Source organism: Cucurbita maxima, unplaced genomic scaffold (assembly GCF_002738345.1).
Source record: "Cucurbita maxima cultivar Rimu unplaced genomic scaffold, Cmax_1.0 Cma_Scf00026, whole genome shotgun sequence".
In the NCBI taxonomy this organism is placed as follows: Eukaryota; Viridiplantae; Streptophyta; class Magnoliopsida; order Cucurbitales; family Cucurbitaceae; genus Cucurbita; species Cucurbita maxima.
In genome coordinates this window covers 1840649-1862874 of record NW_019272042.1, presented here as the reverse complement: position 1 = coordinate 1862874, position 22226 = coordinate 1840649, and the positions used below count along the sequence as shown (strand labels likewise).

The 22226-nt window shown below is 32.9% G+C and overlaps 3 protein-coding genes and 1 long non-coding RNA gene across 5 annotated transcripts; 2 read left to right on the top strand and 2 right to left on the bottom strand.

The window, feature by feature from the left end:
* Positions 1 to 5468: 5468 nt before the first annotated feature.
* On the top strand, positions 5469 to 7388 carry LOC111499042 (probable pectinesterase/pectinesterase inhibitor 21). Its single transcript, XM_023150487.1, has 2 exons — positions 5469 to 6579; positions 6661 to 7388. Exons 1-2 carry the CDS (start codon positions 5469 to 5471, stop codon positions 7350 to 7352), a joined length of 1803 nt encoding a protein of 600 aa, XP_023006255.1. The 3' UTR covers positions 7353 to 7388.
* A 362-nt stretch (positions 7389 to 7750) lies between these two features.
* On the bottom strand, positions 7751 to 8776 carry LOC111499181 (RING-H2 finger protein ATL2-like). Its single transcript, XM_023150697.1, has one exon. It carries the CDS (start codon positions 8647 to 8649, stop codon positions 7897 to 7899), a length of 753 nt encoding a protein of 250 aa, XP_023006465.1. The 5' UTR covers positions 8650 to 8776; the 3' UTR covers positions 7751 to 7896.
* A 7737-nt stretch (positions 8777 to 16513) lies between these two features.
* On the top strand, positions 16514 to 18574 carry LOC111499188 (protein DETOXIFICATION 55). Its single transcript, XM_023150703.1, has 2 exons — positions 16514 to 16880; positions 16994 to 18574. The coding sequence occupies exons 1-2, from the start codon at positions 16836 to 16838 to the stop codon at positions 18479 to 18481; spliced, it is 1533 nt and encodes a 510-aa protein (XP_023006471.1). The 5' UTR covers positions 16514 to 16835; the 3' UTR covers positions 18482 to 18574.
* On the bottom strand, positions 18377 to 21911 carry LOC111499189. Of its 2 annotated transcripts, none has more exons than XR_002720907.1 (4): positions 21545 to 21911; positions 21311 to 21440; positions 19870 to 20120; positions 18377 to 18458 (listed from the first exon to the last, which is right to left on the bottom strand). It is a non-coding gene; the product is annotated as an uncharacterized LOC111499189 (long non-coding RNA). The 2 variants fall into 2 exon arrangements; XR_002720906.1 differs by having other exon boundaries at positions 19870 to 19922.
* Between the last annotated feature and the right edge of the window lie 315 nt (positions 21912 to 22226).

Sequence of the window (22226 nt, the reverse complement as noted above, 5' to 3'; positions counted from 1 at the left end):
TTTTTTTTTTTTTTTAGTTTTAATGGTATTATTAAAACTTTTGAAAATTAAAGAAATATTTTAGAAGAAGTAATCATCTCACAGAGAGATTAAAAGAAGTGAAGAGCTTCAAACATTATAAATGGAGTTTATATGGTCATGATTGAATCATCCCGAACACTTGAAGCTTGAGTGTACTAAACTCCAGTTAAATTCTCTAGTTTGAGATAAGAGAAGATGATAAGATAAGGAACCACTACAAGGGGAGTAAGATTCGGATTACCTTGTTGATCGAACATCTCAAGACAAGAACATTGTTTGAGATTCGAATCACTCCACAAGCAAGATCGATCATGTCTAGCTTGAATGATTCTTGTTGATCAAATATCTCAAGACAAGAACGCTTGATTGAGATTCGAATCACTCCACAAGCAAGATTGATCACATCGAGCTTGAATGATTCTACATGCAACCTAAACTACATAGAATTGCAAAGAAACTTAGTCATTGGCTAAAGAAGAGCACAAATGCTTCTTTTACTACATTTTCCAAGTCTCTTACACATACAACATACATGGCTTTATATAGCCTCAAAATGAAACTACTAGGCATTCCAAGAATTGTAACAGTCATACTTAATGGTCATAATTAACAATTATGTAATTGTAACCTAAAGTAAATAAAAAGTCCTAAAAACTCTAAATTGTAACCCACCCAAAATTTATAACAATCAAACTTCACTCTTCTTCAATGTGGCATGCATTTTGATAATTTTGACAACTTTTTTTTCACACCGTCATTGAAGTATATTGTATGATTGATATTTTTTTGGTTCATATCAGAAGAGGGCGAGAATTAAAAAAAAAAATAAAAAATCAGAGATAGAATTTTGTGTAATTGCAATTCGAAGCTATGAATTTGTTTCGATTTTTGAGTTATTTGCTAAAAAATAATCTACTCGGGCTTTTCCATAATTCCTAAGGCACAATCTAAATTTGAAGCTATGTCTCACCAATCACGAAAAACGTCGAGACACTATCAATTTAGAGTAATACTTTGTGAGGAATTCTGAACACATTTTGAAATGTACTTCTTTTTCAATTAATTTATATTTATTCAGGTTTTTTTTCTAAAGTATTAGATTCATTATCGAGTAAAATAATAGATTTTGATGCGCTATAAAATAAAATAATGGATGTTAATGTAGTGTAAGGAATTAGGAATATTTTGAGGTAATTATTTTAGTATGATTAAGTATATTTTGATTTATTTTTTCAAAATAGATTATAGTTTTGGAACCTTACAATAAACAAATGGATTAAACATATTTTTATAAAAGTAATTTTTTAAAATAATGCTTTTAAATATAGCTTAGGGTATTAAAAAAATTGAAAATAATTATTTAATTATTTAATTATTTATGTATCATGGATTAATTTCAAGTTATATTTATGTTAGATATATCTGAGTATTTGTTCTTTAAAATTAATATAATTTTTTAATTATTATTTTTAAAACAAATTTAAAATCCAACTTTCTAAACGGAATACTTTTATGAGCGTTGAATTGGGTTCGGATGAGTCCGCTTTATGACGTCATAATGGTGACGAAACGATAAAATATTTTTCTCATTACAAAAAATCAATTTAGTCCCTGTAGTATATTATTCAATTTTTACAATTTATTATTATTTAAAAAAAAACGTCACGTATTTTTTTAAATATTTTAATCTATCGAAAATCTCATTCACTTCTCTGACTCCTTTCACCCTAATTAAATTAATATTAAAATATCAATATGAGTATAACTCAACATTACTAAATTGGTGGATTTTTTTTGGATAACGCTCCTTGCCCAGGATTTGAAATTCGAATTCAATACTTAATGGTCCCGACATTCCTCTACAACATAGTTACGTTACCTACTCCTAAGTTCTTAAGAGTGAAAACTATTCCGGTCCAACATGCATCCTAAGAAAAATTCTAGGAGATAAAAGCACGTTTAACCCTAAAGTTCATATGATTGAGCCACTGAAAATGAAAGTGCACTGTTGGTATAGATAGTGATTTTTTAATTTTTTTTAAGACTTTTTCAATCCTCCTAGATACGGTCTCGTTAATTCATAAACCCTTATTTACTCGGGTGTCACATTTTTTATTAATATTTTTACGAGGACCAACTAACAATTAGGCAAAGGTATAAATATAAATACATTTATGGGGAGGGCTTGATTGTAATTTTAAAAAGAAAAGGTAGCTTTATTCGTATTTATCCAAGGGATATTAGGCAACATTCTATCCAAAGGTATCTACCATAAAAAACAATTTCTGATTTAATTTAATTTAATTCCAAAGTTTAGAATTTCCTTTATTCTGATTAAATTAATTATTTTAACATAATCTTTTTCAAACATGTTTTTGTAGAAACACATTAAAAAAAAAACATTATGGTGAAAGGGATTTTCTATTTTAATTTAAAAAAAAAAAGTAATTTATGGTTATATAAACATTTTTTAGGAAAAAAAGTAAAAAATATTATAGTTTTAAAATTTTTGGCATGCGTTTGAGATAAATGGATAATGTTACAACGGTAATAAGAAAAGGGTAAAATGGTAATTTTGTAGGGTTTTTTTTAAGACATTATTAACATATTAGTTCTTAAAATTCAAGAAAGCCATGCGGGTGACGTGTCATCTATTATATTATATAAAAATTTTATTGTAGAGTTCAATTATGCCACGTAATATCATTTTCATTAAAATAAATTTAAAAAAACTAAGATACTTTGTATTATTTATAACTATATATATAATTGTGTTACTATTTATTTTATTTTAAAATATTTTTGACATATAATTTATACATGAATTAAAACAAGGATTCACGATTCGGTTCATAATTAAGGCTTTGGGTTGATAATTAAATGATTTCTTGTTTTCGACATGACGATAGATTCACTGTCGTTTCGAGATTCAAGCTAAAAAAATTGTTATCCACAAGTGTAATAAATATATTCAAACTTTAAAAGACCAAAATAAGATTTAAATTTTAATGACATAGAAAGTGACATTGTGAAACCAACAACGATTCATAAGTCGAAGCCAACTGAACTCATTGGGCTTATACATCCAAAAAAAAAAAGGGAAAGCAAGGTATTCAGAGACTATGAAGATGGAGTCGATGATAAAACACGTCACTAAAAGGGAGTAATGAAAGTTTGAGCAAACTGCTAGGTCAACAAACCTACCTCGAGATTCCCAACATTGACACGGCGTAGCCTTTATACATATATAAGAACGGTATCAAATGGGACTATTATAAATAGAGAACCACCTCGACTTACAAAGTTACGTAGTTTTACCATGCTCAAATTGACACTATTTCATCTCGATACTAGCTTAAACATTAGAGCGTGTTGAGCAAAATACAAAACTGGTATAAGATTCTATCTTACAGTTTACTTGATCAGAGGACGATCAAGGTACCCGATCGAAATTCGATCGTAAATTCAAATCTCGGTTGATTTTGGAATTGAATTATTTTACGTAGAAAATAATAATAATAATAAATAAATAGACATGCTCCAATTGCCAGAGCACTTGTGGTAAAGGGAGGCAATATGCGTTAAAAAGTCGGTGTTTAAGGGAATCAAATTCCACCAAAAATTAGCCATAGTACTTCCACTTTTGAATTCACTTTCCTTTGAAATGCATCTTTCAAATCTAAATTATATTCTAATTTTTAATATAAAGTATTTGAATTTATTCTTTACTATTATTATATTTTCATTCTCATTTCCGTTCCATTTACGTTACTCAATCATTAATCAAACTTAGAATCGTGTTAATTATTAATTAAATATTTTCACGATTTTAATCAATTAATAATATCGAATATTTCAAAAATTCTTATTTAATACCATATGAGTTATTATATTTATCGAGGTTTCTAACCTTTAAGATAATATTTATTTTATTATTATTTAATTTTATAATTATTTTTAGATTATTTGTTCTTCAACAATTTTTAAAAGTAATTTTTCACTAAAATGTATGAAAATAAATAAATTTTTATAAAAAAAAAATAATAATTTATCAATGGTTAATTTATGCCTTAATCAAAGTTAATTTTTTTTAAAAATTAAAACTTTTATTTTATTAGTTATAAATTGTTCTACTAAACAGTTTTGTTTGTCAAATGGGCCGTAAATCTTCTTTAAAGATCCAACTGAAATGGGCCGAACGAAAACTCAAAATACTGCATCAGCCCAAAATGCATCTCCGGCCCATTTTCAATCTGACGTGGAGTAACAGTATTAAAAAATTATTTATAAAAAATATTAAATTATATAAATTTGGAAATTTTTAACTTTTTATCTTCCAAAATTACCTCTAAAGAGTTTTTCACCGAGATAAGATATCACCGTTAAGAGTTTTGCACGAAGAACTGTCTTCGTTCTCCCAAATAAATTTTCTCGTTACAATACTCATTTGTATGAATCAAAATATAAACGTAACGTTCTTTACAACACTATATATAAAAATTTACCGAGATGTAAATATTAATTACCTAAATAATTTTAACGAATAGTAACATTGATCTTAATCTTTTATATAGTTGTAATTGTTCAGCTTTGTCAATTATCTTTCTTTATTTTAATGATAATTTCAAAATTTAAGAGTAAAAATGAAAAGTTTCCAAATTTATGAACATATATGTTATAACTATCTCATACTACTATTAGCAGATATTGTCCGCTTTGGCTCGTTATATATCGTTCGTCAGCTTCACAGTTTTAAAACATGTATGTTAGGGAGAGATTTCCACACACTTATAAACAATGTTTTGTTCCTCTATCTAACCACCGTGAGATCTTCAACCCACCATCTCAGTGGGCTAGCATTCTCCCCGACACACTGTCCAACGTTGATTTTGATACCATTTTATAACAACTCAAACCCACATATTATTTTATTTAGACTTTCCTTCAAGGTTTTAAAACGCTTTGAGAAATTTTCATAAGAAACGAAACATTCCAACATGGATACCTCTCGGTATTACAATATTTTTATTTTGCTTTATTTATATTATACACTACAATAAGTCTTTTTTTTTTCTCCTTAATAAATTAAATAAAAAAAAGAGTTGTTTTATTTTTTAAAAATGGATTTAATTAGGAAACAAACACAACCAAAACCAAAAGCTTATTCAAAATTCTACTGGTCATTGGCCAATTTTAACTGCGAAAGAAACGGTAAAAAAAAAGAAGAAAAAATTCGTAGACCGTCAATCAATTAAAGGAAATAACTGCCACTCAAATTTACCTTCTATTTTTACCTCCCTTTCCTTCCCTTCCATGCCAGAGCCGAAGGGGCAAACAATCGTATCTATACCTTAAAGGCCCCGAATGCTCTGAAAGAACAAAAAAAAAAAAACCCAAAAAATAAAGAATAATAAATAAATAAAAATAAAAAATATTCTTTTTCCAAAATGTCCAACGGATTTGATGCCGAAGGCGACAAAAAGAAGAAGAAAATCGCCGTCATTAGCGTTTCTTCTTTAATCCTCGTCGCTATGGTGGTTGCCGTCACTGTCGGCGTCAACAACGCTCCTCACGAGGATCTCGACGACGGCGGCGGAGGCGGCGACCTTCATGATCACGGTGACGACGGCGGCGACGTTCATGATCACGGTGACTACGGCGGCGGAGGCGGCGACGCTCATGATCACGGTGACGACGGCGAGAAGATTTCGTCATCAACTAAAGCAATCAAAACCATTTGTCAACCAACGGATTACAAAGAAACTTGCGAAGAGAGTTTAATGGTGGAAGCCGGCAACACAACCGACCTGAAAGAACTTGTCAAAGCCGGGTTCAAAATCGCCGTGGAAAAACTTAACGCGGCGATTAGAAATTCCACTACGCTTCAAGAATTAGCTAAAGACCCAAGAGCCAACCAAGCTCTTCAAAATTGCCGCGAGTTATTGGAATACGCCATCGACGATCTCCACGATTCTTACCATAGAATCGGCACCTTCCACGTGTCGAAATTTGAGGAGTTTGTTAACGATTTAAAGATTTGGCTTAGTGCAGCTCTCACTTATGAACAAACTTGTCTTGACGGATTTGAAAACACTACCGGCGATTCCGGAGAGAGAATGAAAGAGTTTTTGAAGTCCGCTCAAGAAATGACTACTAACGGCCTTGGAATTGTCAGTGAATTGTCGAACATTTTGGGTACACTTCACGAGCCGGCAGCGACTGGGCGGCGACTTTTGGACACTGACATGCCGTTGTGGGTTAGCGACGGAAAGCGGCGGCTAATGCAATTGGAGACAGGGGCGATCAAGCCCGACCTGGTGGTGGCTCAAGATGGGAGCGGAAAGTACAAGACAATAAATGAAGCTTTGGTCGATGTCCCAATGAAGAGTAATAAAACGTTTGTGATATATGTCAAAGCGGGAATTTACAAGGAAATTGTTGTTATTCCTAAGCATATGACTCATTTGACCATGTACGGTGACGGACCGACCAAATCTGTGGTTACCGGTAATTTAAATTTTGTCGACGGCATTCAAACTTTCAAGACAGCTACATTCGGTAAGTATCGATGATTTTATTTATTATTATCATTGTCGTATTAAGCTTTTGGATTGATTGATTATTTAATGAATATTCCAGCTGCTATTGGAGCTAATTTCTTCGTTCGAGACATGGGGTTCGTGAACAGCGCTGGACCGACGAAGCACCAAGCCGTAGCCCTACGTATCCAATCGGATCGAGCCATCATTTACAATTGTCAAATAGATGGGTTCCAAGACACTCTCTACGCCCATGCTAACCGTCAGTTCTATCGAGATTGCACAATCAGTGGCACCATTGATTTCGTGTTTGGCAACTCTGCAGCTATCTTCCAGAACTGCAAGCTAGTGGTTCGTAAGCCATTGGATAATCAGCAATGCATTGTCACGGCTCACGGGCGGCTCAATCGTCGTGAACCGACGGCCTTGATCTTCCAAGGCTGCCACTTCATGGGCGACCCGGCTTACTTGCCGTTCAAGAAAGTGAACAAGGCGTATTTGGGGCGGCCATGGAAGCAATATTCACGAACCATTATAATGGGATCTCAAATCGACGATTTGATCCAACCCGAAGGATGGTTGCCGTGGATGGGCGATTTTGGACTCAATACGTTGTTCTACGCCGAGGTACAGAACAGAGGGCCAGGGGCTGATCAGAGCCACAGAGTAAAGTGGCGAGGAATTAGACATATTACGCCGCAGCACGCCGCGTCTTACACTGCCAGACGATTTATTGACGGCGATGCTTGGATTCCAGTCAGAGGGGTCCCCTACTCTTCTGGAATGATGTAAACGGAATTAATGAGACGCCTTATTTTCACGGCATAATCTAACGCTGCAAATCCAATGGAATGAATAAATAATTTTAAATTATTTTTATTTTCTGGCTTTCTTTTTCATCCTTAAAAAATAATTATAAAGAAATTGATAATTACAATATACCAACCGATGTCAAAAAAAAAAAAAAATAAAAAAAATAAAAAAAATAATTAATCATTTTAAAAATACTTTAAATTTTCGTTCACTTTTATAAAATTACGAAAATGCCCTTACATATTCTAAATAGAAGATTGAGTCAGGAGTGTAGATAGTGATGTTTATCCATATGCAAATTATAAGGGTATTAATGTAATTTTAGGGGTATTTTTCATATTTTTAAATTTCTTTAATTTTAAGGATAAAAATATAAATTTAAAATTGTAGGGATTAAATAGACAGGAGAAAATATGACAAAAATTGAAAAGTACGTGTTCGTATCTTAGTTTACATCTATAAAACCAAACAGATATTTACAACTCCCACCCCGTTCCGTTCCACCGTGGAACCGTTATCTTTCTCAACGAACGGCCGCCGATTCCTCCTTCTCCAGATCCCGTTCCGTTGCATCTCTACTTAGAATCCTTTTCAAAGACAACGATTTCATAAAACTCGTCGTTGTCTCCGACGTGTCGGCTACTGGCCTCGACGCGTCATCCACCAGCTCCACCGATGCCGCCATCTCAACCGGACACTCACGATCCGGTTCATCCTCGCTAGATCTCGAACCCGGTTCGCAAACATCAAGAACTATCTCCACCGGGTCATCAGATGGGCCGGATTCGGATCCAGGTTCGGGTTTGACCTCGGATCTACAAAGCGGGCAGGTCACGTGCGAGTAAAACCACATATCAATACACCCCACGTGAAAGCTATGGTTACATTTGGGAATAGTCCGCCCGATTTCATTCTCTTCAAACTCCGATAAACAAACCGCACAATAAACCGGATCCGGGTCGGGTTTCATCGAGTGAACGAAAACGGGTAGGGTTTTGAGAATCGAGTGCGGCAAACCACGCGATGAAGCGGCGGCAATTCGAGGCTCCGTTGTGAATTCAAACTGCACACGGCGGCGACGGCGGCGGTGGCTACGGGATTGTCGGCGGCTGGAGGACAGGAGATATAATCGAACATAGAGATGAAGACAAATCATGAGGATAACGACAAATAACAACACAATGACTGTGCCAAGCATAATTTTGCCGCTGAGAGCGTAGCTTTTGAAGGACGACGGAGAGAAGAGTCCGCCGCCGTCATCGTCGTCGTCGGCCATGAAACGGCAGCGTTTTAGTATCTCCGGGAGAAATTGAGAGAGGAAAGAGAGGCGAAGGTAATTATTTTGGTAATGGAAGAGAGCAAGAAAAGGGATAATAAATTTAAAGGAAAATGGGAAGGAAACTTCGTGAGGGTTTCTGTGAAGTTGTGTAGGTCAACAAGAACAAGATTTAAACGGCTGCTAAATTATTATTTAATATTTTTTAAAATTAAAAATTAATTATTTGGATTTGTTATGAAATGGATTTGGCAGTAGTGGTGTAGGCAAAACAAATTACATTGACTCAGTTAAAAAAATAATAAACAACATTCAAATAATAAATAGTGGCTAAATTAATATAAAAAAATATGTTTATTTATTTATTTTTAATTTAAGGGTATTATTAATATTCTTTTAAATTAATTTAGTTTAATGTTTTTATTAATTTATTATTATTATTTATTTTTAAAAAATTATTCGTAAGATCGTTTAAAATAATAATGAACGATAAAAAATTTCTCGCGAGAAATCTGATCCTCACAAAAATAAATGAAAATTTTTCCAGGAATGCAAATGGAAATATCTTCGCCTACCCCGAGACATCTCTAATCACTTTTATCGTTATCACTGAAAATATGTTAGATGAACTAAGATAATAATAATAATGTCTTTAAAATTTGTACCTTTTGGTCGATATTAAACCATTAAATTATACTTAAGTTGATAATTATAAATTGAAATGAATGGTTTATTAATATAATGAAAAGGAAAAAAAAAAACACAAACCTATTATGACATTTTTCGCGTTTGTGTTTTTTAAATAAAAATGAAATGATAATTCGAGTATTGTTCGGTAAATAAGATATGGATTGTTATTTTAATAGTCGATGGTTAGACGGTGCACTCGGGAATGAATGAATTAAAAATAATAATAATAAATAAATAAATAAATACTAAAGTGACTAAATTAATAAAAATATTATTCAACCTTTGATGTTAAAAAAATATTTTAAATATTTTAAATAATATCTTTATACTTTAAAAAAATTAAAAAATAATCTGAGATTTGAAATAAGTTTTAAAAATACTCTTTTAACTTTAAAAAATGCTTAAAAAATAGATTACTTTTATAAAAATATTAAAAAAATATCATTCATTTTTTTAAAAAATAGGAAAAAAAAATAAAGAGACGATAATATTTTTATTAATTTAGCCATTATTATATTCACTTATTTTATATTTTATCAAATTTTTACAATATAAAGAAACTTAGATTAAAAAATACATGTGAAAATGTTTATAAAAATATAGAAAGTCAATGGAGTTTTAGATTTATTTATTATTTATCAATTAAAATATTATAAAAAGTTAAAATCTTAGGGTAAAAATTAGCATAACAATACTTGGGCCGCTTGGAAGCCCAAAAGCCCAAAATTACTGGGCTTTAACCATTGGCATCACTAGTTTAAAAACTGGGCTGATATTTATTATTTATTTATTATATACTTTAATAAAATATAAATTTGTAATATAGAATAAACCCCACATGCCAATTTCGTTATGGTTCATTTTAGAACATAAAAATATGATTTATAGACAACAAATTTTAATTATTTATACACGTGAAACAAAATATGTTAGAAATGGAAAAAAAAAAGGACGATTTTACAATTTTAGGTCAAAGCTATCGTGGAAATATTATTTTTCCGAACATGTCCATAACCCAAAATGTAGACTACCCAAATTGTACTTTCGGTCGAGATGTTGGTTAGAAATGATGCAAAAGTAAACGAAAAAAAAAAAAAAAAACAACCTACAAAATAAGCTGATCTTTTAGTTAAACTAGCTGAACCATATATGTCGAGATTGACAGTATTGACAATTCAAGCTTCGTAAAAATAAGGCATCTTTTGCTTCCCGTGATTTAGTTTTTAATAAAAAAATAATTCACTAATTTTCTGGTTGGCTTACGATTTATATGCTTTCAGTAATTATCCACTCCGTGCATGACTATCTAGAGGTTATTGTTGGCACGATAATTAGTACATCAGATGTATGTTCAAATCGAGCCATCAATGTTTGAAACCGTAACTAATATTTTATCCACTAAGCTATGCTCAAATTGAATACGGTTGAATTATTATTAGAAGAAAGAGAAAAGGAATTAATATTTGAAAATAAATATTTAAATAAATAATTGGATTTGATTGCTTTAATGGAAAGGAAAGGAAAGTAAAGGAAGGAAGAGAGCTTAGATTTAGGTTAACGTCAATTCAGTCACATGCTTCTGTGCCCTCAAAACATCCTTTTCCACGTGTTAATCAGCCCCCTACCTGGTTTTCTTTTTTATTTATTTATTTTCTTATAATTAATTTAATATTATGTTTTATAAAACACTTTTTTTATGATAATTATTTTTCTTAATTTTAAACTAATAACTTAAAATTAAACCAAATATTAGTGAACTATTTATTTTTTAGCTATCATTTAAAAACAATTTTTTATTTATTTATTAATATTTGTTTCAAATTTCTCACTCCAAACAATAAAAAAAAACTTTAATTAATTTTCTTTTTTTTTTATATTTTTTTCAACTTTGAAAATGCATTTTGACCTAATTTAAAAGATGACATTTTTTTTAATAATATATATAATATATTATTCCTATATTTTAATTAATTGACATGAAAGTAAGATTAATTTGGACGAGTGATTTGACTGGGGGATTGGCTCTGTTTCAATTATAATTATATACGTCAGATTTTAAAAATTAAATTGAGACTAAAAAATTAAAATACTCGAGATATTACAAATGATTGATAATACAGTTATAAAACAAAATACGAAATACTCCAAAATATTAAAAATGGACTGACGCTTCGGACTGACTCTCCCTGTATCCGCACAGCTCTCAAACGCTTATCTACCTCGACCGACAGCTTGCAAACACTTGAAAAAGAAAGGAAAAAATGGTAAGTATAAAAATACTCAGTAAGTAACCTAATCGTCCATGGATAATATTGATACAAATGTCTATTTAATTTGTTGTGTCAGAAATTTTCAAGAGACCCAATTAGAACGGGGCAGAGAATCTATGTTTAAAGACGGAATTGGAAAGTAAGAAAATAAATATAAGTATGATAGTATCTTAATCATAAAAGCTTCAAAATTAAGCGTGTTTGGCATGAAGTCGTTCTATGTTAAAAGCATGCACAATTGATTTGTATTAAGAAGCCGTTCAAGATAAGTAAGTAACGTGATCATGTAACGAGAATACAAGAGAATATCAGGGTCATTGAGTTTATGAATTTCAATTCGTGGGTTGAATCATAAACATGAGACGTTTTTTCAAACTATCTCGTTTCTCTCCCTCCAATTTTAATGACAACAAATTTACATAACGAACTCACATAAACACAAATTGTTGGATTTTTGGCCCTTGATCTCACTTTAATTAATTTCAATATTGATTGATGTTTTGATGATAACAAACATACTTTTAATTATTAACTACTTTCAGTATTTTGAACTGTCCACAGTATAAGGTCGGGAATAACGATTTCAACGACTTTTCAATTATTCAAATCAGAGCTAAAACGAAGAAATTACAGTCGAGACAATATACTCGACGTGATGATGTGATAGCAAAATCAAAATATAACAAAGTATGACATTTATAATTTTGGAAGATTATCAAATGGTGGAGTTTTTCTTATTATTAATTTCTAAATAAAATTGTTTTTACAAAATATAAATTTGAATATAACCGTTATTCGTATCGATTTTTATTATTAATATATTATATTTTAATTTTGGTAGTTACTCACATAATTTTTATTATTATTTTCTTTATAAATTTTGAATTTTCATTTGACCGTTACTCACATAACTTTTTATTATTATTATATTAAAAATTTTAAATAAATAAATTTAGAAAATTTTCTTATTTATTTACTTTTAATCTCCCTCTTCCATTATTCCTAACACAATCTAATGGTCAATATTAATTTCTACATTTTGTCACTTTTCTCCTCTAATAAACTCATCTTCCCCACATTTTAATAGATACAACTTTCATAAATTCTCCGATCCTCATTTGTTCAAAGTCTCTATTGTTTGTTGTTCTCTCCAACGTTACAAGTTTATTTCTCTTCATCTGGGAGAGATTATTATTGTATTGTGAGGAAATAGTTGTGAGTGTTCTAAATTGTAAATCTACTATTTGAGAGAGTTGTGGTGTGTTACTATCAAACTCAAATACTTGTATCGGTTTGATCCTGTGCCGTAGAAAGAATTGAGTTTGCTCTTGAACTCGTAAAAATAGCGGTTAGCGGTTTGGCTATCTGTGGAAAGAGTCGAGAAAGTTCTTTATTTAAATTCCTAAAAGGCCAAAGTCTCAATTGTTGGTTGTTCTCTCCAAGCTCACAAGTTTATTTCTCTTCATCTGAGAGGGATTATTATTGTATTGTAAGGAAATAATTGTGAGTGTTTCAAATTGTAAATCTACTATTTGAGAGAGTTGTGTTGTGTTACTATCAAACTCAAATACTTGTATCGGTTTCATCCTGCGCCGTGGAAAAGATTGAGTTTGCTCTTGAACTCGTAAAAAGAGCGATGTAGCGGTTTGGCTCTGATCCGTTGAAAGAGTCGAGAAAGTTCTTTATTCAAATTCATAAGAGGCGCTTGAGGAGTGGAGTAGGTCGAGTTTGACCGAACCACTATAAAACTACGGTGTCATTTTCTCTAACTATTTCCTATTTAATTTCAAAACTATTATTGTGATTTATTGCATATTATACTTGATTATTGTTTTGATTCAATTATTTTGTTCTAGTAATTATCAATCTTAGAAAAAATTAATCACGTTTAAACATATCGTTAAAACCCTATTCACTCCCATCTAGGGTTGCCATACCGATCTAACACAAATGACAATCCGTCATCCATTAATTTCTTTTGATATTTAAATATACAGTTTCAATGAATGATTTTAATTAATGTCCAAACCTTTACGTTTACAACCACCTATTAACGAGTTGATCTAGAACCTTCTTACGTATACCTAATCCAAATGAAAAAATTTAATTTCTTGATTGATCATAAATTTTTTCTCCACTTAAAACGAATTTTAATAGCAAAAGGAGGGGAAATAAAACAATTTTAAATGAAGTTAGAAAATAAATAAATAAATAATCAATTATTTGGTTGAAATTAAAACTGTGTCGTTTTGTTACTCATTGGGGGAGACGGCAGAAAAGGTGTCGGTGGGTTGAGTTTCTTTGCTTTCCCATTCGGTGCCTGAGACTTTGGGACCAAAGAAATGGCATTTTAACAACAAATTCCATTTTAATGGAAAATTTAAAATAAATAATAAATAACTATAGGAGGATTGTGACAGTTGGATACGGCGTCGTTTCGACCAACTAATTTTTAAAATTTTTATTTTATTTATTTCTCTAGTTCCATCACTAATAATTTTTTTTTAATTTAACTATGAAGTAAGGTGAGAAATCCCATCTCTTGATGTAAGGAAAGAAGTGATGGGATGAAATTTTGGATAGACAAGATTATTTCAAGTGGGTGTAATAATTATCGACGTATAACCTAAATTGATAGCACATGGATGGTCTTGTCTATGTGTGACATCCAAAAAAGACGATCAATAATCTTGATCCTTATTTTGATTGTAGTTTAGTTTATTAGAAGAGATTTTTATTGAAAAGATGCTGTTAAGGTGTACATGTTTCACTAGTTATGTTTACGTATAACTTGAAATAAAAAAGTCGAACTTATATTTCAGATGTGTGTTTGCTTAATTTGAAGTCGAGTTCATAAAATTACCTAACATTTTGACTCATCCAAATTTAATTTTTATATGGATAGTTGTTGAATGATTAATGGGTGGGAAGATAATAATTGTGGGAGCATTTTGATTTGGTATGAAAAGAAGAGGCAAGAATTTGATTGCTATGAAAGGACGTTAGTTTTGTGAGAAACCTAAGCAATCAATATCCATAAAAAGGCATTTAATTAAATAAAATTAACAATCTTTTCTTTCTAAATCAACTTTAGGCTTTAAATATATATGAAAAGAAATAGCCCTAACTCAAATCTACCATTCATCAATATTGTTCTTTTCGAATTTTCTTTTTTGGACTTTCTGTCTAAGTTTTTAAAATAGTATGCTAAGGAATCTGTTAGGAAAAAGTTTCCACACCCTTATAAAAAAAAATGTGATATAGGATCTCACAATCCATCACAATCCACCCCTTTCAGAGCCCAGTGTTCTCGCTGGCACTCGTTCCACTCTCTAATCGATACAAGATCTCACAATCTACTCCTTCGAAGCCTCACATTTTCATTAGCACTTGTTCCTCTCTCCAATAAGTGTAAGATCTCACAGTATCAAATATTTTAAACAAGACTGTTATTATGGATTTGGACTTATAGCTTCAAACATACCTGATAAATAAGGTTGTTATTATGAATTTGGACTTATAGCTTCAAACATACCTGAATCAATTTATTCGTATTCTTGACAGTTGAATCAACTCAAGAACAATAACCATCAAAATATTATCATCAAATTGGTTCGAGAAAAGTGGAAGAGATAAACATGGTAAGGAAAGCTACATGAATGGAAAAACAATGAGCCCCACAATTTTGGTAGTTGAAATATACCTTATATTGGCTGTACATATAGCACTAACTTCATAAGAAGAAGACGTACAACATGTGGTGGTGTGACAAATTCAATTTGACTATTGATTAGTATGTATAACCAAACTTTTGGCTGCGCTTCTAAAAATAATAATAACTAACCAAACTTTAGGCACGAAATTGCATAAGCTTTGCCCATTTATTGAGCTTTAGGCACCTCATTTACAACATGTTCTTTTCTTTGAATTTAGCAAACTCCAACAAGAAAGCTCCACTTTCTTTTTATGCTTTCTTTCTCCCACAAAATGCAAATACCTATGTTTGTTTTAGTCCCTATTCGAGAGAGCAAACGATCATAATTCAACTTCTAATATATTTAAAACCGTGCTAAAACTAAACTTATTATTAACTGCAATCAAATAGTAAAAGAATGATTCTAAGTAAAATTTGAAAATTTGATTAAATTGAATGCTATACGAGTGACATGTACAATCATATTTAAAAGTATCGAAAACATTAAAGAAATTATGGGATAATTATGGAACTAAAAACCTATTCAACTATGAAGAAACACTTTTCCCACTCCCACGTGAAGAGAAATCAAGGCATTATTTTAAAACTTAAAATAAGCATGATCGTTTTACAAATAGGGAAGTGGATATGTTCCCCTTAATTTTGGAAAGTGCCAAAGTTCCATAAAATTATGGGTATTTTTTTAATGTTATTTTCAACTTTATCACATGGTTTAAACAAGAAATGCATGTTTTATACGAATCAAGCATATAATACCCCATGCCCATATAGAACTTAATGCCAACTTTGTCTATAAAAAGAGAGCCTATGGAATATTTTATTAGCATATAAATTATCACGAGGAATTAGCATAGCTATAACCTAAATTTATAAACCTACCTACCAAATATACACTCCACTATCAACCTAAGTTATACAAACTTTAACTCATGAGTCCATTTGAATATCCGAACGACATAATATCTGAGCTTTCATCAACATATGAACAAGATACACAAACTAAAAGTTTATCGACATGATTTTAAAATTAAGACACTATTCAGCTCTCTATTCTTTGTAATGTCAGGAGTGCGACCAAAGTCTTATATTAACTAAGCAAGGAAAGACAACTATATGGTGTCAATCTGATCATAAAGACAACTACCTGGTGTCAATCTGAGTCATAAAAACTTAGGTTCAAAATGGACAATAAAAAATATCGAAAAAGGTCGATGGTTCCCCACACTAACTTTGATGAATGGAGTTCCTTTTTTCCTCCTAGAACTTTTAATGGGGAGCAAAACTAAAGAAGGGCCTTCATGCATCTTAAAGAAATGAAAGAATGTGTCACATAGACGCATATAAAAGAGACCCCCACAAAATTGGTCCAATTCCCATCTCTATAAATTAAAATCTTTTCTTTCTTGCATGCCCAACACTCACTTTGCTTTCTTCCTTCTCTCTCTATCACCCCCTCCCCCTCTTTCCTAAGCAAAGAGAAAAGAAACAAGGTGGCAAAGGAAGGAAAAAATATGCTTGCAGAAGAGAAGTTCCAAAAGTACCCGACAATGGCAGAGGTACGAATTCTTAAAGAAAAAAACTTCTCAGAGAATAATAACTAACATAATAGAACTATATATTATTAATGGCTTACCTGTTTGCTAACTCTTCTCTGGAGTCTGTTTTGAAGGTGCTGGACGAGCTGAAGCAAATGGCTGACATTGGGTTCCCTGTTTTGGCAATCGGCTTAGTGGGCTATCTCAAAAACATGATCTCTGTTATTTGCATGGGCCGGCTTGGCACTCTCCATCTCGCCGCCGGTTCTTTGGCCATCGGCTTCATCAACATAACTGGCTATTCAATTCTCTCCGGCTTAGCCATGGGAATGGAGCCACTCTGCAGCCAGGCCTTTGGCTCTCACAATTCCTCCATTGCGTTTCTCACTTTACAAAGAACGGTTCTCATTTTGCTTTTTGCTACTATCCCCATTGGGTTTCTTTGGCTCAATTTGGAGCCTCTAATGTTGGTCCTCCACCAGAACCCAGAAATCACTAAAATTGCAGCTGTTTATTGCCGTTTTGCAGTCCCTGATTTGGTATTGAATAGCCTTCTCCACCCTTTGCGTATTTACCTAAGAAACAAAGGCACCACTTGGCTTGTCATGTGGTGTAATTTGTTGGCTATTCTCTTACATGTCCCCATTGCCATTTTTTTGACTTTCTCTCTTGATCTTGGAATCCGTGGGATTGCGATCTCCAATTTTATAGCTAATTTCAATACCCTTTTCTTCCTTTTACTCTATTTGATATTCAACACTCGCAGTACCCTTTCCTCCTCATCTTCCAAGGAGGCTAATCTATTTGTGCCACTGAAAAGCAGCACTGCCGTAAGCGCCGTAACGGTGGGGGAGGATTGGGGAATGCTGATCAAGTTGGCCATTCCTAGCTGTCTAGGAGTCTGCTTGGAATGGTGGTGGTATGAATTCATGACCATTCTCACTGGGTACCTCTATAACCCGCGGATTGCACTTGCGACTTCAGGCATTGTAATCCAAACAACTTCGCTAATGTACACATTACCAACGGCTCTCAGCGCCGCTGTTTCAACCAGAGTTGGCCACGAGCTCGGTGCAGGCGGGCCCAAAAAGGCCCGACTGGCAGGGGTGGTGGCGATAGGATTGGCCTTGGTGGGCTCATTGATGGGGCTCTCACTGACCACCATCGGCAGAAGGACATGGGGGAGAGTTTTCACAAAAGATGAGGAAATTCTAGAGCTGACAATGGCGGTTCTGCCTATAGTCGGGCTGTGCGAACTAGCAAATTGCCCACAAACAACAAGCTGCGGGATTCTGAGGGGAAGTGCAAGGCCAGGGATCGGAGCAGGAATAAACTTCTGTTCATTTTACATGGTGGGGGCGCCGGTGGCCGTCTTGTCGGCGTTTGTTTGGAAGTTTGGGTTTGTGGGTCTTTGCTATGGGCTTTTGGCAGCTCAGATGGCATGTGTGGTCTCAATCTTAATAGTGGTCTTCCATACAGATTGGGAACTGGAGTCAATCAAAGCCGAAGACTTGGTAGGCAAAAACACCGATAACGTCTTTGCACATGCAAGCCACACAGCCATACGTGAGGAAGGTCCTGAATTTCTCAAAGAACCGCCTGTTCAAAAACAAGACACGTAAACTCAGATTGAATTTTGAATGATACAACTGTAACTAGGATTTAATTGGAAGCTACACTATATATTATAATTATCTTGATTTCTCTTCAAAGCCTATTATTTTGTTTGATTTATTAGGTAAATTGGAATCGGGATAAGTTTGTAATATATTGAGATAGTGAGATAGTGATTTTTTTGGTGGAGAATTTGGTGCCATATCAATGGATGAAATTTCCCTTTCAAACGATCGGAAATTATGTAACGAAAAAAATGGCAGAGGCATATGGAAGCACAGTAATAGACCAGCCATGTGTTGTGTGGTGTGTGCGTGTGTGACCATTGAGACAACAAATGAAACGTGCGCTACGCCACAGTGTATTTCGTACATGTAAATGCATGGATCCATAAACAAACCTTCAACAATACAGCTCTCATATTCTTCAAATCATCATTTATATACAATGTAGGACATTATAGTCATTTCCCAAGGCTAAATCTTCAGTTATGGTGGCGAAGTAGCCAAATTGATGGGTTTGTTTTTTTTCTTTTTCTGAGAAAACACCTTTTTTGTTTCAACTTGTGGTAAAAACTTTTAAACTTAGACGTGATATTATATACCTTGGAATTTGGTATATACCTCATCACACTAGCTTGATTCTTCTTTCTTAATGGTATAAAGCAATGCTGAACCAAGATATCTAACCAAAAATGTCCAAGTTTGTGCCTGTTCAGACCCATAGCCCAAACTCCAAGAGTTTTTCCTAATCAAGTTCACTCAAAGCTTCGAAACTTAGACGTCTTGGAAGGACAAATTTCTAATATAATCATATAATTCCATCAATACCATTGGGATATTTTCTATACAACAATCTTTTATATATGTGATTAACCAGACTAACTAACGCACACCACAACTGGTTTTGGTTGTCAAAGAAATTCGTAAGATATTTTATCCTAGGTAGGTGGTCACTATGGTTTGAACTCATTTCTTCTTAAATTCCTTTGATTTTTAAATGAACTCGTTAAAAGTTGTTTCGTGAAGTAGTATGTAAATCAATCCTGTTGTTATACACGTATTTTCAATCTTCATTTCTTTGTTCAAAGAACTTCTCAAGTTCAGGAACTTTCAAATCAACTCAACCGGAAACAAGTTTAGAAGATTTAGAATCCAATATGGTTTACTGTAGTAAACAGCCAAATATTGTTTTGGAAAGTCCAAAACAATTTCATATCATTATTCCCAAGCAGCACCTAAATCATACAAAACCTCTGATAAATGTTCCTGCTTGGGGGTTGGGTATTCCATTAAGAAAAAAAAAAGAAAAAAAAAAAGAAAAAAGGCTTCGCTAAATTTAAGGGCTTTGTGCATGTTAGGGAGGCAAAGATGATGTATAAATCTAATTGTTTTACCTGTCAAACTCAAACGGGAAGAGGTCATTAAAAGTTGAATCCAGCTTCCTTACCTGTGTGCAAGAAAGGCAGCAAAATAATGTCAAACAATTAGAGAACAGCGTGGCTTTATGCTTCTTCTGCAGACTCTTTAGACTAAATTTAATGAAATGTCGTTTAAGATCACTGCCTTTTTATGTCCTCTGATTGCTGACCCTTCAACTAATTTCCAGGGAATGAACCTATGTCAACTGAATATAAGCCCAACATTTCTGCCAACCGAAAGCAAGCTTGACTACAGATTCATTTAATAATGACTTTTCATCATTAAAGAACTAAAACATTGATTGCTCTTTGCATTCAGTATCCAAACAGAATTCAAAAAGTTGTGCAAATCATCTTACCTCCCCACAGGGTGCAGATCGGTGGAAATTAAAATAGAGATGTTAAGTTGTAACAAAAAGTAGAATTTTGGATAATGAGTCTTAGTAATTTAACTTTTTAATCTCCGTTTGATAACCATTTAGTTTTGTTTTTTGGATCTTGAAAAATAAAACACTACTGTCATCTATAATTTTTTTTGTTTTGTGATCTACTTTCTATCGATGTTTTAAAAAACCAAGTCAAGTTTCGAAAATTAAAAAAATAGTTTTCAAAAACTTGTTTGTATTTTTAGAATTTGACTAAGAATTCAAATAGTTTAAGAAAATCATAATCAAGACATTAGTAGGAAACCAGCGTGAGTTTTAAATTTTAAATACAGAAAACTAAAAACAAAATTGTTATCAAACAAACAAGATTAAAGTAATGGTGTCATATAGAACTAATACATTTTAGATGCAGTTTAGTGATAATTTTGGCTATAAGACTATTGTAATTCAAACTATGTAAAGAGATTCAAACCTACTATGTATGTAATACAGATTACCACTCAGCCAGTCAAGAGATAATTCAATTTTATGCCAAGAATTGATTAGTTGAGACTTTTCATGTTGAAAAGAAGAAAAAGAGGAAAAAAAAAACTATGCAGGGTGTAACCAAATTATGCAGAGACGTTACATCAACACCTAGCGTGCAACAGTAGTGGCGTGCATACTTTACAACATGGAACACCAATGCAAGGTTCTACATTACAATCAAACTCCATTTCCACAACGACGATGATATAGTAACTGATACGACCTGAAAACGACCGTCATGCAGCCGACTAAGTGACATGGAATCTTCATAACGATAAGAACGAATTTGCTTTTCTAATTCGAAATAACAGCCTCAGTAGGAACAAAAAAAAGCACAAGAAACATGCATAATGTGCTCAAGATTTAACTAAAACTGCCTGCCTGACTCTGAATTGCATCGTGAGAAAAGTGAAATTTACGACCTCAGTAAGAAAATTACTGACAGAGAAAAAAAATGAAAAACTAGTAGAAATTTTCTTTAGTGAGAATATGGAATCGTTTACCAGTCATCTCATCTCACAGTTGCTGTTTCTCAATCGCAAACTATAATGCTGTTCGCTTATCAACTCCGATTGTCGAAGAATTGGCTATTTGACGACGAGATGCCGGGAAACATCCACCAGATATGGGACACTGCAAGAGGATATAGGTCATGAAGTTCGTTAGTGTATTTTTCATGGCGGACATGATCCGGCAGTACTGATGAGGATAATAAAGCAGGAATAGTCGTAGAGTACCGATATTGCAGCACCAGCAACACGATTGTTCCCCAACTTTCTCGATTTCGATTAACATATTCATCAACTCCATTGGCAACAGAAAATCTGAATTCCATCTCGTCCCGACATAATCCGCCATTGTTCATCAAAGCTCGGTGAGAAAATTTCACATCATATGACAGACGTCCACCACACCAAATCGTTTTCAACAAGCTATGATTATCGCTCAGCATTGATGCGGAATTGGAGAATATTCTTCAAGTGATTTTGACTTCCGAGACAAGAAAAAGGGGAAAAAAAAAAACAATGGAAATATTGAAACCACAGGAGATAAACTTCAGTTCTGATTTCGAAGACGATCAAAGTTCGCGAGCAGGATCTGTTCAATTTCCTGGCGGGTTCTTTTTTTTTTCTTTTTACCGAGGAAAACCGTAATTATATGGGCCTCGTATAACCCGATCTGCTAATTGGGCCAATATAAGCCCAGTGATTAATTGGATCCAAAATGCAAAGGCAAGCCCACTTTAAATTGGTCCAAATTTCAAGAGTTTTTATGCGTTGTAGAGGAATCGAACCCCTAATTTGTTGGTCGAGTATGTATATTTTAATATATTTGGGCTTATTATACGTTATATTTTACCTCCAAATGCAAAATATTTTTCTTCTATTTTTTTTTTTTTGTTTTTTTTCACTAATTATT

Excerpts from the sequence above, each read along its gene's own strand:
- LOC111499042 (XM_023150487.1), top strand. The coding sequence starts at position 5,469 with ATGTCCAACGGATTTGATGCCGAAGGCGACAAAAAGAAGAAGAAAATC. Across the intron at positions 6,580-6,660 it reads TTTCAAGACAGCTACATTCG|CTGCTATTGGAGCTAATTTC; the intron begins GTAAGTATCGAT and ends TGAATATTCCAG.
- LOC111499181 (XM_023150697.1), bottom strand. The coding sequence starts at position 8,649 with ATGGCCGACGACGACGATGACGGCGGCGGACTCTTCTCTCCGTCGTCC.
- LOC111499188 (XM_023150703.1), top strand. The coding sequence starts at position 16,836 with ATGCTTGCAGAAGAGAAGTTCCAAAAGTACCCGACAATGGCAGAG. Across the intron at positions 16,881-16,993 it reads AGTACCCGACAATGGCAGAG|GTGCTGGACGAGCTGAAGCA; the intron begins GTACGAATTCTT and ends TCTGTTTTGAAG.